The sequence below is a fragment of the Elephas maximus genome, chromosome 16 (genome assembly GCF_024166365.1).
Source record: "Elephas maximus indicus isolate mEleMax1 chromosome 16, mEleMax1 primary haplotype, whole genome shotgun sequence".
Classification (NCBI taxonomy): domain Eukaryota; kingdom Metazoa; phylum Chordata; class Mammalia; order Proboscidea; family Elephantidae; genus Elephas; species Elephas maximus.
Window position 1 is genome coordinate 82,380,814 of NC_064834.1, and position 15,938 is coordinate 82,396,751.

Consider the following 15,938-nt stretch of genomic DNA (forward strand, 5'->3'; position numbering starts at 1 on the left):
TAAAGCACACACACACACACAAACTTGTGCACAATTCTGCATAGCCACTTTGTTCAAAACAGCAAACATGCAGGGGTGCAATTCCCGGTCTATGGTAGCTCCAGGTTTAGTTTTATAAGAACCTGCCAAGCTGTCTCCTGAGTGCTGCACATTCCACGTCCACCAGCAGGGTCTGCGTTCTCGCCAGTCCTTGGTGTGGTCTTGGGTTTGTATTTAGTGTGTAGTCTGCCTGGTGTGTAGACACCTTGTCACCGTCTTAATCTGTGCTTTAAGACTGCTGGGCGTACCTCCTGACCCAGGAGGTCTCGGCACAATTCCACTGCACCTGGGAGAACCGTTACCTCCCATCCCTGCCCCCACACCTCAAGATGCTCCTGTGTCCCTGAGGCCTGGGTCCCACACCCCTGCTGGGGTAAAGCAGGCCACATGTGACCCCAGGAAGTCTGCAGACCAGGGGTCAAGGTAGTCTGGGGCTGGAGGAGCCTGGAGAGTCCCTCTGAGGGTCACCTCTCCCGGGGCTCATCTCGTCTGTGGCGGTGACTGCAGGAGGTGCCGATGCTTTGGGTGGGGTGACCTGCCACACATGCCCTGGGACCTCTAAGAGTCAGAGACGGTCCCTCACCCACCTTCTGTCTTCCGGCTGTGCTGGAAGCTTCCCACTGCCTCTGCAGATCCTCTGGGTCTTCTCTGAGCCCGAGATCCAGCCTCAAGGCCACATCTGTTTCTATTTTCAGTTACTTTCTCCAGGAAAGGGGGTTTCGAGCTCCCCAGGCTCCTCACTGCCCTTGCCCACCCATGGCCTCACAGGCCTGCGAGAGGGTGTATGTGCCAAGGGAAAGGCAGGCAGACCAGGGGTTGGGTAGACAAGGGGACCCAGAGCTGGCCCAGCACCCTGGGCGGCAATGTTGGGGGGATGTTCTTGGGGACAGCTGTGGTCAGTGCCTAGCAAGGGGCAGAGGTGGGCACGCCAGCCTGGCGAGGGGGCTCCAGGCCTTCTGGGTGGGGGCAGACACTACCACTGACACTTCCATTTGCTCGTTTGTTTATTAAAACACTTAACAGCTAGCTTCCCATCATAACCGTTTTTCTTTCCGAGAAGCAGAGCAGCAGTGACTCAGGGCCTCTGAGGTGACCGTGGGATGGGGCACCCCCTTGACCCCAGGGAAAGGCATTTGGGGGCTTCCCAGAGACTGAGACTAGGGTACCCACATCTCTCCCGAGTGGCCCCCTTTTGTCCCCACCCCTCTCCCGGAAACCTGGCAGGCTGGGTCCCTGCTGCACTCCCCCCTGCCCGCCCCACTGGGCCCCCAGAGAACTCTCCTTCCCATCAAGGGCCAGCAGTGATGGCTGAGGTGGAGGCCAAGGGCTGCCTTGGGCAGGACAGGGGAGGGGTAGGATCCTAGAGCCGGGCTCCGCCCCATCATTGTCATCCGATGGCTTGGTGAGGCAGCCCGTACAGCACCAGGTTGAGGGCAACGGGGAGCGCCTCTGGCCCGCGCAGCTGTGACCGGAGAGACGCCAGCATGTCCTTGGAGGTCTGAGGGGATTCGTCTGGGGAGAGTGTGGCGAGCTGTTAGCATGAGGCTCACTTAGGGCAGAGGGTCCTCCTCCCCGCTTCTCCTGGCGGGGATGAGGACCGCCTGCTGGATGCGGCCCACCCCCAGACCACAGCCTCCCACCACCCTCCTCATGGGTATCGAGGCCTGAAGCTCCTTCCACACCTGCCACCTCCTTCCCTGTGCTGTGAGTGTGCGAGGGCAGACCTCGGCATCGGAGCTGCTGGCTCCAAGTCCCCTTTGCAACAGTTGGCCCTGATGTTTCACTTAGGCAAGGTGACCCAGGGTGATAACCCTCCTTGTCTCTTCCTTTTGATACTTGTCGTATGGCAGGGACAGAACCTGCAGATCAGTGCTGAGCAGTGATGATGCTGTGGTGTGGGCACCCTGGCTCCCCTTTGTCAGTTGCATCCCAAAGCAATAGGGTGCTGTTCCTCCCACCAGCAAAGGGCCCGAGAGGCCTGTCTACATCTGCACTATGGTTTCTGTCAGGAACGGGCGTTGGCTTTGGTCCACCTTGGCCTTCTGCCTGACACCTATTCACGCATTCATTGACTTATGTGCTTATTCACTCACTCACCCACCCACTCACTCACTCACCCATTCACTCATTCATCTACTTACTCCCTCATTCACTAGGCACACTCTTCTGCTGGGAATTTGTTTTCTTGGTGAGGATTCCTAACCACTTTCTGGGTGACACAGGAACACAAGAGAGTGGAGGTGGGCTGGTCTGGAGCCTGCCCAGCTGGCCAGCAAGCCATGTCCAGCCCTCGCTCATCTGGAGGTCATGACTCGAGCTCAGGTGCCACTTGGCACTATGAGTCCTGAGCAGCTTAAGGAGAACTGGCCAGTGTGGTGACCACTGTACTCTTCCAGATGATTTGGTGTGGGTTCCAGGGTGGGCCCCTCCTTGCAGTCGGCTGGGTCTGTCTCTGCTCCTCGTCAGTAAGTGCTCGGGAGTGCTGGGGGCAGACGGGGCCGTGGTTCCCAGGACAAGACCCCCCCCTTTGGCTGTGAGTTAAGGTCCTGGAGTCTCCCCGTGCTCCAATGGAGAAGGGGGCCTGTCCCGCAGGGACAGCCACTGGCTGATGGGGAGTGCCGTGAGGGCGGGGCGTGCGGCGGGGATGGGGGCGGGGCGTGCGGCGAGGACGGGGCACACACGGTGAGGGCGGGGCACACGTGACCTTACCTTGGCTGGCTGTGTCATTGCCACCCATCCTCTGGAGAAGGCGGACTGCTCTCCCCGTTGGCTTTCCGACTGCCAGCAGATCTAGTAGGAAGACATCCCTCAGTCGGGCCGTGAGGAGGCCGCCCGTCCCTGCCATCTGCAGGGGCTTCCCACTCACTCTCCCACAGGATGCTGGCCCGCATGGCGTTGTCCTGCAGCAGTGTGGGCCACTGATTCGCCAGGATGCTCCTGACACCCACCAGGCTCAGGAGGGCGGCAGTCTCGACGGGCCCCTCCAGGGACAGCTGGAGGGCACTGTAGGGGCAGAGGGGGTGGGCTAGTGCCAGGGCCCCTCCTGGCCCAGCCCCCACGGGACCCAGAGTTCTCAGACCCCCAAGGTGTCCGGTGAACAGACACGGCGTTTCAGAAGGCCACTCCAGCCACAGGCTGAGCCAGGCGGAAGGGTCCCTGTGAGGTCCCGGGCGAACTGGCATGGGGCTCTGAAGCCAGCGTCCTCCCAGCTGCCCTCTGTGCCCGGCCAGAGCACCCCAGCTGGGCCCCCCACCCTCGGTCTCCACGACTGTCTGTCCCAGCAGCCAGCGCTGCCCCAACCCCACCCCCAGGCTCACCACGGAAATCCTTGAGCCCTTCCCCAGGAGGGGCCCTTCCCGTGGGGCTCAGGGACCCAGCTCGCCCTGCGGAGCCCCCACCTCTTGTTCTCCGCGAGCTCGGACTGCCGCCGCATGCTCTCGAAGGAGTGAGCCAAGTCCAGCAGCACCATCACCTGGCACTCTGCACAAAGGGGGCGGCTCTGCGGGTGCACGCGACGGGGTGCAGCACAGCCCGCGCCGACGCCCACCACGGCCGGGGCTCCCCCTAACACACAGGCGGCACCAGAGGATGTCAGGGGCCCCTGAGACCCAGTGTGAGGCCGTTTGGCTTAGGGTGATCGGCACCCCGGGTTGCTCGGTCTGAGGGATCCTGGGATGTGGGATTGGAGGGACCAGCCAGCCACTCCGGGCCAGCGCATGAGAAGCAGGACAAATGTGTGGGCTTGCAAGTTGGTGCAGTCATGGAGAGCCCCGGGTGAGAGGGACAGCCACTCCCCAGTCTGCCATTCACAGTGGGGGGACAGCCCCCCCCCAAGACTGCAAGAACTTTGTTGGGACGGGTGGTGGCCAGCACATCTCCAAATGCTTCCCCATCCTTCCCGGAGACTGGGCAGCCCAGCCTGTTGGGGTGATCCTCCCCTCTGATCCCTGACCTGGTTGGGGCCTAGCAGGGGAGGAAGTTCACCTGGTGAGGGGCTGCTGGAGGTCCCTGGGTGGCTCTGTGTGTACCCACTGGGTCCTGGTGGGGAGCAGGGGTTTCTGGGGTGCTGAGGGCCCACCTTACCTTGTAAGTTCATGGCAGCCAGCCTTTCCACCAGGATATGGGACAGGAAGCTCTCCATCCCGTAGAAGAAGAAGCCCTGGCAGCTGCCCAGGAGCTGCTCCCACTCTGCCTGGCTGTGAGGAGGAGTGCAGTGGGGGTGGTCAGGGGGTACAGGCCAGACACTGTGGCCACTGCACGCTCTCGTCTGGGGGCTAAAGGAAGTCTCAACCGAGACGGCACAGACATGCCTGCTGAGCGATGTCCGCCCCACCCCGCTGACCCAAGCCTTGCCTGCAGCCAGCCCCTATTCTGGGGGGCGGGGGCACACATGGTCGGGGGGGCTCCAGGCAGAGACCACTGCTTTGTAAGACTCCCACTGTAGGCCTCTCCCCTCCATGTGCACCAACTGTGTGCAGGTGGGCTCCTCACGGCCAGTGCTCCTTCTGGAAACTTCCAGGGCCAAGAGCATGAGGCCCTGAGCAGCACCCTGTGCCCTGCCTGGCACCCACCTCAGTGGGCCCCTCTGCACCCAGGTGCCCTGCCACAGGTCCTCCTCCTCCCTCCTGGCTGCTCTAGGATGGACACAGGGTCCAGCTGCAGCCAGCAGCCAGAGGACTCAGGGCTCAGGGATGGGGGCGTGGGGAGCAGTGGGAGGGGCAGCACGGTGGGGTGCAGACAGCAGAGGCCCCGGGGGAGGTGGTGAGCAAAGGGTGTCATGTGGTGATGTCACATGAGCTGCTGTGTCTGGGGATGGGCAGAGGTGGATCTGGGCCTGGGGTGACCAGGAGGAGGGGGCATCAGCATGGGCGGGAGGCAGGGGGAGTGGATCAGCAGGGTGGTGGGGGATGAAGCAGGGTGCGGGTAGGGGACTGAGGGACTGGCTTCAGAATGATCTGGCCCATGGGAAATGGGCAGGGGAGGGGAAGCCTGGGACAGCCCTTGGGTGCAGAGCTGGATGGACACTGGCCATGGTTTGAGACTCAGGAGTCACTGGAACACGGGGTGCTCGACCTTGTGAAGACTTGGGGTGGTAGAACCTGGGAGCAGCCCAGACCCTGCTGCCTGACCTGCAGGGGGCCAGAGAAGGGGGTGGCAGGACCAAAATAGGGGGCCAGGAGAAGGGAGCTTAGAGGGGTGGGGAGCTGAGGGAGTGCGGAAGAGGGTGGTGGGAAGGGGGGAGGGGTAGGTGGGAGAGAGGGGCGAGGGAGGCTGGCAGGAAAGGGGCATGTAGGGGGGGAGGGGTGTGTATGTGGAGGGGGGTGGGTAGCCAAAAGAGGATGGGGGCCAGAGGAAGGGTCAGGGAGGGACCCAGGGAGGGGGCAGGGCGGGCGGGGCCCAGATGTGAGGGAAGAAGCCTCTGGACAGCCCCTGGGAAGAGGCATGTCCACCAGGAGGGGCTGTGAGCCTCCCTTCCTCAACTTGGCCCTCCAGCTGGTGAGCTTATTCAAACCCACAACATCAGGACTGCATCCTTGGAACACTGATCTCGGACCTTGGAAAGTACTTATTTCCCAGATGTCCAACCCATCGGGCCGTGAATGGGTCTCGGAATCTCTCCAGAATTTCCCGGGTTACGAAGACAGGAGTCAGTGCTTCTGCAAGAAGAATTGAAGAATGACAGGACACATTACCCTGGAACCCACATGGGCACAGAGACGGGCTGGTGGCAGGAGTGTGCAGGCAGGGTGTGTACAGGACACGCGTGTTCAAGGTAGGCATGTTTCCACAGCCACAGCTGCCCTGTGCATCTGGCTTGGAGAACTTGGTCTCCGTCCTCCAGCAGTTTCACACATGTGGGAATGCTACTGCTCCTCCCCTCCTTTGTGGATTTGAAATCCAATTTAGCAAAAGAAAAGTCAATTGAAATGTTTAAAGAAGCAGTGGCAGCAGGCAGGCGGTTGTTCAGACTTTGGGGCCCAGGAGGTGCACAGATGCTGACTCAGGGGCTCAGGGTCACGGACAGTGGCTGTGTCTGATGTGGCAAAGAAAGTGAGGGGGACCTTGGGCACATGCAGTGGCAAGTACTGAGTCTTCGCGGGCACGGCATTGCATCCGGCCCATGGCAGCGCTGACATGTGGGTGGGGGTCCAGCACTGAGGTCTGCCCTTGCAGGGTGGAAGCAGAGGGGTGACATGAGGTGATGGAAACCCCACGCCCCCCTCCCCACTGTGGTGTGCGGCTGCATTGTGGTCAAGGCGACCCTGAGGAGGTACTCACCAATGCTCTGGGCCTCCTCGTAGGGATCCACGATGACTGGTGTCTCAGTCAAGGAGGTCGGGTGGCAGCATCAGGGATGTGAGAGCATGGGGGATGGTACGGTAGGCCACAGGCCAGAAAGGATACACTTGAAGTTGTCTGAGTCGACCACAATGCAGTCAGGAGGCAGGATCCGAGGCACACTTCCCTAAGCCACAGAAGGGGATGTTGGAGATGGCTACCAGCTGGGACAGACCCCTGGACCACAACCATCTGCTGGTCAGCCACCAGCCCCAGGGGTGCTCCTGCCTGCACTCCAGCCCCACTGTGGCCCTTAGCCCTGCCATCTGGGAGCCCATCTGACCCACCTTCCTGCCCTTCTTTGCTCTCTTGTGCTCTTTGCCTTTGCTCTCTTTTTTCACACTGCCTTCTGCCAAAGACAGGAAAAAAAATGGTGAGATTTAAAATTTTTTTGTAAAGTTGAAATGGCAACAAGTTCCCAGATGTAAAGGTTGACAGGGTTTGAAAAGGCTTGGCCAAGAGACCGCACAAAGGAAGCATTGTTGGAGGGTCCAGTCCCACCTGACTGGCCACTGGCATGCCACACAGGGCACTCGGGCAGGGTCTTCCATGCCTCTACTTACATGTTCAGTCTTTACCCTCTTGAACACATGGGATATGGTTATGATAACTGTTTTAAGATCCTTGTCTACTACTTCTATCATTTGTATAATTTCTGGGTCTGTTTCTGTTGATTGATTTTTTTCCTCATTATTGGTCATAGTTTCCTGCTTCTTTGCATGCCTGGTAATTTTTTACTGAATGTCAGACATTGTGAATTTTATCTTGCTGGGCGCTGGGTACTTTTTATTCCCATAAGTGTTCTTGAATTTTGTTCTCAGATGCAACTTAGCTCCTAGCAAACAGTCTGATCCTTTTGAAGGTTGCTGTTAAGCTCTGTGGGTGGGCCACCCTTCTGGTCACCACTCAGTGTCTATGAGTGAGCACTCCCTCTGGCTGGTGGGGACATGGGCTTTTCCAGCCCCATGTGAGCTCTGAGGGCTGCTCCCTCTGCTCCTTTAGTGGTTCCTCCGGAACTGGGCATTTCCTCTCACGCATGCACAGATCAGTTTTCTGTGGAGGTTGAGGGGCCCCCTGCAGATCTCTGAGGTCCTCTCTCTGTGCAGTCCCTATTCTTTGATATTCAGCCCTGCAAACTTGGGCCCTGGTTTGCTCTGACTCCAGCTACACCTCCTCATTCAGGGAGGCCACTGGCTCTCCTGGATTCCTCTCCTGCCCGCAACCTGGAAACGCTCGCCAGGTCATCAGCTGGGCAGCCACAGGGCTCCCCTTGTCTGTTCCTCTTGGGGACTGCTGTCCTGCATTGCCTGCTGTCCAGGTCTGAAAGGCATCCTTTCATGCTCTTTGCCTGTTTTCTGGTTGTTTCAGTTGGAAGAATGAATCTGGTCCTTGTTACTTCATCTTGGATGGAAGCAGAAGCCCATCATTTATTTTTAAGTTGGTTTTTATTGAAGTGCCACATTGTGTAGAAAACAGCATGTGTTCTAAGTGTGCAGCTTGGGGAGCTTTCAGACTGGGCCCCATGTCACTGGCACCCAGTGAAAGACTATGGCCAGCCCCTGCATGCCCAGGGTTAAGTCAGGCCGGACTGGTCCTCTCCCTACTGCTCATCACCTGATAATTAAACAACTAATTGTGTCGTTGGCTTCTTACTCTTGGCCCTTCCTTTGGAGCGGAAGTTCCATGGGGGCAAGAACAGGCCTGGTTTCTTCTTCACTGTACGCTAGCTCATAACAACACTCCTGGCACACAGCAGGTGTTCTACAAACATTTTTGAATGAACGAGTGCCTAGAAAATGCTGCAGCATGTGAGAATTATTTTTTGACAGGAGTTAACGTGCTCTTATCATAAAGATAATTTAAATGTTTCCATTGTGGGATTAAATGTGCATGTGGCTAAGGACAGTCTTACCTGTCTCCTCCTTGTGGAGGCGATTCATCAGCATCTGGAGAGAAAAGTCTCGAGACACGGAGGACACTGACCCCTCCTCGAACACGGAGAGGCCTTCCAATGGCAGCGCCAGGAGGTGCTGGTCCACGACCAGGACCACGTGGTCCGCAGCCTCGGGCGGAGCTGAAGATGTGCAAGAAGTGGTTCGAATGGCAGCTAGGTGTTGAGTTCCCATGAGTGTGAGCACATGTGCCTGCAGCACACACACACACATGCATGTACACACGTGCACACACACGCATACACGCATACACAATGCAGCATACACACATGCATGCACACACGCGCACACACACACACACTCAGGACCGCCCCGGGTGCAGACCTAACCTAGGTGGGCTTGGAGGGGGAGGAAATGGGGCCTCAGCCTGCTTGTCTTGGGGCCCGTGTGTGGGCCTCTGTTGCAGCAGCCGTGGGAGACTCACACAGCCCCTACCCAGAGCTCCAGTCACTGGCCGGCATGGAGCTGCTTCTTGGGGGGAACTTTCTCACCTGCTCTGTGGGAATCCTGCACCCTGGGTGGGGTCCTGGTCAGCTGCCCCACTTGGTCCCTGTCCCTGTACGGGCTCGCTGCCGCTGAGGGGGGTCTTGTTGCCCAGAGAACCGTGTTGTGACCACGTGGCTCACCGAGGGTCTAGTGTGTCCCAGCTCAGTTTCTGCTTGTGGACGAGCTTTGGGACTGCTGCTGAGGTCTGATAATCACAAGTGCCCCAGACTCACCAGGTCCTAGAGAAGCCTTCCTCTCCTTGTCTTTGCCCTTGGACTTCCCTGGCTCTGCTACAAAGGCAGGTGTCTGTATTCTGAAATTCAAAGGCATGTGCTCAGGTTTAAAAACCTTGGCACACATTCACCAAGAATGTACATCATCTGCTTGATCGGTGCACGCTCTTGTTGTGAGGCCATGCAGCGTGAAGCCGGGGAACTACCACCAACCTGTGAGTCCATTGGCCCCCCTCCTTTCCTTGAATGTTCCCGCCCCACCCACACCTGGGCCAGGGCTGAAGCAGGGGTGGGGAGGTGGAAGGGGGGACACTCCCAGGGACAGGCTTTAATCAGCACAGACAGAAAGCATGCTCAGCGTATAAAGTGGAGTCTTAATATCACACCGGAGACCAGAGTGCATCTGCGGGTCACGGTGTCACTATCAATGGAAAACAGGGCCCTGACTTCTTACAGCCTCGTGGCCAGTCCTGTGGACCAGCTTGGACCCCTGAGTCCACCCCCCAGCACCGCTCCACCTCCACCAAGCTAACAGCCCCCCGGAAGGTCCTGGCCCTAGGTCTCATCGGCTTTGCGGGCACGCTGGCTGATGCTCTGGGCCTGGTGTCACACTGAAGAGCAGCGATTGCTGTCTCGGGGTCAACACCAAGGAGTGTCAGGAGGCACCTGGCTTCAGGACACGCCATCAGCGGAAACAGGGGCTTCAGGTATTCCTCCAAGGGTTTCAGAACATTGTTAAACCTTCGAAAGTAATTTTCTTCCTCTTGAATTTGAGTATTTTCTGACACCTATTTCCAAAGGAACAGTGCCCGGAATCAGAAAGCTTCTAAGAGGACCCCATAAAATCCTGATTCAGTTCACAGCAGTGGGGCAAGACCATGGAAAAAGGCCTGGCCTGCACCCTCCTGCTGGAAAAGGACCGAGCTTGGTGGACACTGGTGGACAGCCTGCCCTGCCAGCCACCCCATCTCCCGTGGCTGGCCTTTAGGTGTGGGGTCCCCCAGGCCCACCCTGCTCCCCACCTGCGGTGGTCCCTGCCTGCCTCACCTGGCTGAGAGGTGGCCCTGGTGCTCCCAGCCCTAGCTGCCTCCCTCCATGTGTCTGTTAGCATGTCTGGGGCCAGATTCAGCTCAGGGACTGAGGGGGTGGGTGGGCCTTGCTGCTCTGCTCTGCGGGAGCCACCTGGGGCTGGACGACTCACCGAGCTGGTGACCAGGGCCATGTCCTCACTGTATGCATCCATGAGTGGCTGTTCCCGGAGCTGCTGTACTTGGGCCAGCAGGTGTGCAAGAGCGCTGGGGTCCACAGCCACCCGAGCCACCTTGCAGCAGCCTGCTGGGGAGAAGACACAAGACCTGCAGGGCTGCATTCTGCCCTTGGGCCAATGGTTAGTGCCAGGCATGCTGGGAAGTGGACGCTGCGGGGTCAGAGCATAGAGGGGGTGGACGCCGAGAGGTCCCCGTGTGAGGGTGGTGGATGCTGTGAGGTCCCTGTGTGAGGGGGGTGGACGCTGTGAGGACCCTGTGTGAGGGGAGCGGATGCTGTAAGGACCCTGTGTGAGGGAGGCAGACGCTGTGAGGTTGGGTCATGAAGAGGATGGACCCTGTGAGATCCCTCTGTGAGGGGGGTGGACACTGTGAGGTGCATGTGTGAGGGAGGTGGATGCTGTGAGGTCCCTGTGTGAGGGGGGTGGACACTGTGAGGTCCCTGTGTGAGGGGGGTGGACGCTGTGTGGTCCCTGTGTGAGGCGGGTGGACCCTGTGAGGTCCCTCTGTGAGGGGGGTGGACCCTGTGAGGTCCCTGTGTAAGGGGGGTTGACACTGTGAGGTTGGGTCATGAAGGGGTGGATGTTCTGAGGTCTTTGTGAAGAGGAGTAGACACTATGAGGTCTGTGTGTCAGGGGAGTAGATGCAGTGAGGTTCGTGTGTGAGGGGAAGGGCAGCTGTCTGCTCTGTCAGAGTGGCATCGGAGGCAAGGGCAGGGCCAAACCCTGCTGGTGGCTGACCCTTGGGTGGCTGGGAGAACTTGGGGCCCAGTCCCACATCTCGGGATCACCTGCACTGGTGGGGGACATGTTTGGGGTCCGTGAGCTCACAGGGAACGTGCTGGTTGGGTGCATTGGTGGCTCAGGCTCAAGAGTGGACATGGTTGTAGGTGAAATGGAACATTCCGCCAAGTGCTGAGACTCAAACAGGGAGGGGGTGGAGGGCTCAGGGGAGAAGCAGGGGTCCAGTAGTCCGCCTCCCAGTAAGAAAGGCCTTCAGCACCCCTGTCAGTCACAGGAGGAGGGGTCCAGGAAGTGGCATCTCCAACCCATCACTGGGGTGGGCTGCCAGCTCCCACCCTGAGACCGCGCCAGGAGACATGGGTCCCTGGTTCCGGCCGCAAGAGTAAGAAAGGCCAGTGCAGCCCGGTGGGTTGGAAGAACCAGCTGTGTGACCCCAGGGAACTGCCCATGGCCCCCATCCTAGTCTGCTGTCCCTCCAGCAGCCCAGCTGACTGCCTGCCTGGAGGGCTAGGCTGAGGAGGGAAGCCAAGCAAGTGGCTGGGGTGTCTGTCCTGGTGGGACCTGGTCCAGCTGCTCTGAGCATGGGTCTGCCCCACAACCCCCCAAGGGCAGGACCCTAAAGGCAGGATGTCCTTCTTTGTGCCCGGCTGCTCAGGAGCTTGGGTGACACCCACATGCAGGCTCCCTGACCCTTGTCTGGAGCAGGGACTCACCCCCCATTGGGAGCTGCTTTCCTTTAGGTGTGGGAAGGAACTTGGGCCTCTCGTATGCAGCACCATACAGCCGGGACCTGTGGGAGGAGTAGGTGCATCACAGATAGGTCATGAGTATGTCACGGGTACATCACAGGCACGTCACAGGCATGTCACAGGCACACCCTGGGGGACAGCACCTCAGAGCGTGTGTATGGGCATCCCACACATGAAGCCGGAGGCCTTGGGGAGCAGCAGGACCCTCAAGGCACCTGGCCCTGTGACCATGGCAATGGCAGCGGTGCTACAGGCCTCGGATGACCACGACACCTGGCCAGGCCACAGAATAAGTCTCCCAGAGCGTGTTCTCAGCAATTGTCATGGCTCCACCACCATAGCCAGGCTACTTGGACATCTTCTCCATGGTGAGAGGGAGGTGAAGGCAGATTTCCTGCTCCCTGCCGCATGTTAGTGTGACCCTCACAGCCTCAGGTCCAGACCCTCCAGGCCCACCGGGGACCCTGAGCTGAAGACAAGGAGGCTGGGTACAACGCTCCCAACCACTGGGGCCTCAAATGGTCACAGGAGGCCTGGGGGAGGGTCACGGAGGAACTCGGCTTCCACACCCCCACCTCAGAGGGGAACCATGCCTGCCCGCCCAGCATTCACTGCCAGGGGGCCACCTGCTGGGGGGTGGGCCGCGTGGCAGGACTCAGCAGCCAGTACGGTCCCTTCACTCCCCAGGACCGCCCCCAGCTGCGCCTGTGTGGAGGAGAGGTGGGGAAAGGGGCTTACCTATCTCGTGAATGGTGCAGAAAGAGGACCCGGAACGTGGTAGGAATTTCGTTTAGGAGATTGAAGTGTTGTTCAGTTACCCAGAGATTCTGCCAAGCCTGCCTCGTCACAAATGTAACAATGAACGGTTTTAGGACGCAAGAACAAAACACTGGATTACAACAGGGAACTGAGGACCGAAGCTCCCCCCAGACCACCTAGCCTCTTGCCTTAGGGGTCTAAGGAGGGTGACACCTACCAATCAGTAGAGGTACTTGCATTGGGGCCCTAAGGTACAGCTGTAGAGCCCTCCCACCAAGGTGCGATAGCAATAGAGACACACCTACCTCACTGACACTTTGGGGAAGCCTGTCAGCATCCTGCCCTCTCTGGAGTGTGAACCCCAGCTGCTAATAGAATCTGGTGCACACACCTATCACCACTACTTCTCGAGGTGGATAGGTGTTAGGGTGCAGCACACATTTGATGACCCAAAATCAGATTCTACTCAAGAACAGTGAATAGACTCAGGCATATATATCTGGCAACAGCCCAAACCAGCTGGTAATAGGTCATAAGTAAGTCAAGGGCTACAACAAACAAGACAGCAGAATCTAGTAGCCCATCCACGTATACTGAAAGAAAACAAGATAAGACTCAGTGAGCAAATACAGAATAAACCACTACTAAATCTTAGTGATGGCTCAGAGACAGCAGTCCATATCAAACCACATAAAGAAGCAGACCATGACAGCTTCTACAACCCCCCAAACAAAAGAATCAAAATCTTTCCCAAATGAAGATACAATCCTGGAATTATCAGATACAGAATACAAAAAAATAATTTACAGAATGCTTCAAGACATCAGGGATGACCTCAGAAATGAAATAAGGCAAACTGCAGAAAAAGCCAAGGAACACACTGATAAAACAGTTGAAGAACTCAAAAAGATTATTCAAGAACATAGTGGAAAAATTAATAAGTTGCAAGAAACCATAGAGAGACAGCATGCAGAAATCCAAAAGATTAACAATAAAATTACAGAATTAGACAAAACAATAGGAAGTCAGAGGAGCAGACTCGAGCAATTAGAATGCAGACTGGGACATCTGGAGGACCAGGGAATTAACACCAACATAGCTGAAAAAAAATCAGAGAAAAGAACTAAAAAAAATGAAGAAACCCTAAGAATCATGTGGGACTCTATCAAGAAGGATGACTTGCATGTGATTGGAGTCCCAGAACAGGGAGGGAAGACAGAAAACACAGAGAAAATAGTTGAAGATCTGCTGACAGAAAACTTCCCTGACATCATGAAAGATGAAAGGATATCTATCCAAGATGCTCATCGAACCCCATTTAAGATTGATCCAAAAAGAAAAACACCAAGACATATTATCATCAAACTTGCCAAAACCAAAGATAAAGAGAAAATTTTAAAAGCAGCCAGGGAGAAAAGAAAGGTCTCCTTCAAGGGAGAATCAATAAGAATAAGTTCAGACTACTCAGCAGAAACCATGCAGGCAAGAAGGCAATGGGATGACATATACAGAGCACTGAAGGAGAAAAACTGCCAGCCAAGGATCATATATCCAGCAAAACTCTCTCTGAAATATGAAGGTGAAATTAAGATATTTACAGATAAACACAAGCTTAGAGAATTTGCAAAAACCAAACAAAAGCTACAAGAAATACTAAAGGAAATTGGTTAGAAAACCAATAATATCAGATACCCGCACAACACAAGGTCACAGAACAGAATATCCTGATATCAACTGAAATAGGGAAATCACAAAAACAAATTAAGGTTAATTAAAAAAAAAATGCTCAAAACAGGGAATCATTGAAGTCAATATGTAAAAGATGACAATAATCAAAAAGAGGGACTAAATACAGGTGGCATAGAACTGCCATATGGAGACGGATACAAGGCGATATAGGACAACACAAGTTAGGTTTTTACTTAGAAAAATAGGGGTAAATATTAAGGTAACCACAAAGAGGTATAACAACTCCATAACTCAAAATAAAAGCCAAGAAAAACGTAACGACTCAACAAACATAAAGTCAAATACTATGAAAATGAGGATGTCACAATTTACAAAGAAAAACGTCCCAGCACAAAAAAGTAAGTGGAAAAATGAAATTGTCAACAACACACACAAAAAGGCATCAAAATGACAACACTAAACACTTACTTATCTATAATTACGCTGAATGTAAATGGACTAAACGCACCAATAAAGAGACAGAGAGTCTCGGACTGGATAAAGAAACACAATCCGTCTATATGCTGCCTACAAGAGACACACCTTACACTCAGAGACACAAACAAACTAAAACTCAAAGGATGGAAAAAAATATATCAAGCAAACAATAAGCAAAAAAGAAGAGGAGTAGCAATATTAATTTCTGACAAAATAGACTTTAAACTTAAATCCACCACAAAGGATAAAGAAGGACACTATATAATGATAAAAGGGACAATTGATCAGGAAGATATAACCATATTAAATATTTATGCACCCAATGTCAGGGCTGCAAGATACATAAAACAAATTTTAACAGAATTGAAAAGTGAGATAGACACCTCCACAATTATAGTAGGAGACTTCAACACACCACTTTCGGAGAAGGACAGGACATCCAGTAAGAAGCTCAATAGAGACACGGAAGACCTAATTACAACAATCAACCAACTTGACCTCATTGACTTATACAGAAGTCTCCACCCACCTGCTGCAAAGTATACTTTTTTTTCTAGCGCACATGGAACATTCTCTAGAATAGACCACATATTAGGTCATAAAACAAACCTTTGCAGAATCCAAAACATCGAAATATTACAAAGCATCTTCTCAGACCACAAGGCAATAAAAGTAGAAATCAATAACAGAAAAACTAGGGAAAAGAAATCAAATACTTGGAAACTGAACAATACCCGCCTGAAAAAAGACTGGGTTATAGAAGACATTAAGGAGGGAATAAGGAAATTCATAGAATGTAACGAGAATGAAAATACTTCCTATCAAAACCTCTGGGACACAGCAAAAGCAGTGCTCAGAGGCCAATTTATATCGATAAATGCACACATACAAAAAGAAGAAAGAGCCAAAATCAGAGAACTGTCCCTACAACTTGAACAAATAGAAAGTGAGCAACAAAAGAATCCATCAGGCACCAGAAGAAAGCAAATAATAAAAATTAGAGCTGAACTAAATGAATTAGAGAACAGAAAAACAATTGAAAGAATTAACAAAGCCAAAAGCTGGTTCTTTGAAAAAATTAACAAAATCGATAAACCATTGGCTAAACTGACTAAAGAAATACAGGAACGGAAACAAATAACCCGAACAAGAAACGAGAAGGGCCACATCACAACAGACCCAACTGAAATTAAAAGAATCATATCAG

At 54.7% G+C, this 15,938-nt stretch overlaps 1 protein-coding gene across 1 annotated transcript in view; it reads right to left on the reverse strand.

Moving 5' to 3' along the window:
• Positions 1-1,311: 1,311 nt before the first annotated feature.
• The window catches only part of CFAP46 (cilia and flagella associated protein 46), a 114,340-nt gene continuing 99,713 nt past the window's right edge, over positions 1,312-15,938 (reverse strand). Inside the window, exons 45-59 of the mRNA XM_049855990.1 lie at positions 12,545-12,642; positions 11,771-11,847; positions 10,251-10,381; positions 9,716-9,837; positions 9,050-9,129; positions 8,291-8,452; positions 6,666-6,727; positions 6,445-6,505; positions 6,319-6,354; positions 5,594-5,696; positions 4,123-4,235; positions 3,438-3,519; positions 2,906-3,042; positions 2,749-2,829; positions 1,312-1,551 (exon numbers count right to left, since the gene is read on the reverse strand). Coding sequence (XP_049711947.1) covers positions 1,427-1,551; positions 2,749-2,829; positions 2,906-3,042; positions 3,438-3,519; positions 4,123-4,235; positions 5,594-5,696; positions 6,319-6,354; positions 6,445-6,505; positions 6,666-6,727; positions 8,291-8,452; positions 9,050-9,129; positions 9,716-9,837; positions 10,251-10,381; positions 11,771-11,847; positions 12,545-12,642 — 1,470 coding nt within the window. The 3' untranslated portion in view covers positions 1,312-1,426. The remainder of the gene's footprint in view (positions 1,552-2,748; positions 2,830-2,905; positions 3,043-3,437; positions 3,520-4,122; positions 4,236-5,593; positions 5,697-6,318; positions 6,355-6,444; positions 6,506-6,665; positions 6,728-8,290; positions 8,453-9,049; positions 9,130-9,715; positions 9,838-10,250; positions 10,382-11,770; positions 11,848-12,544; positions 12,643-15,938) is intronic.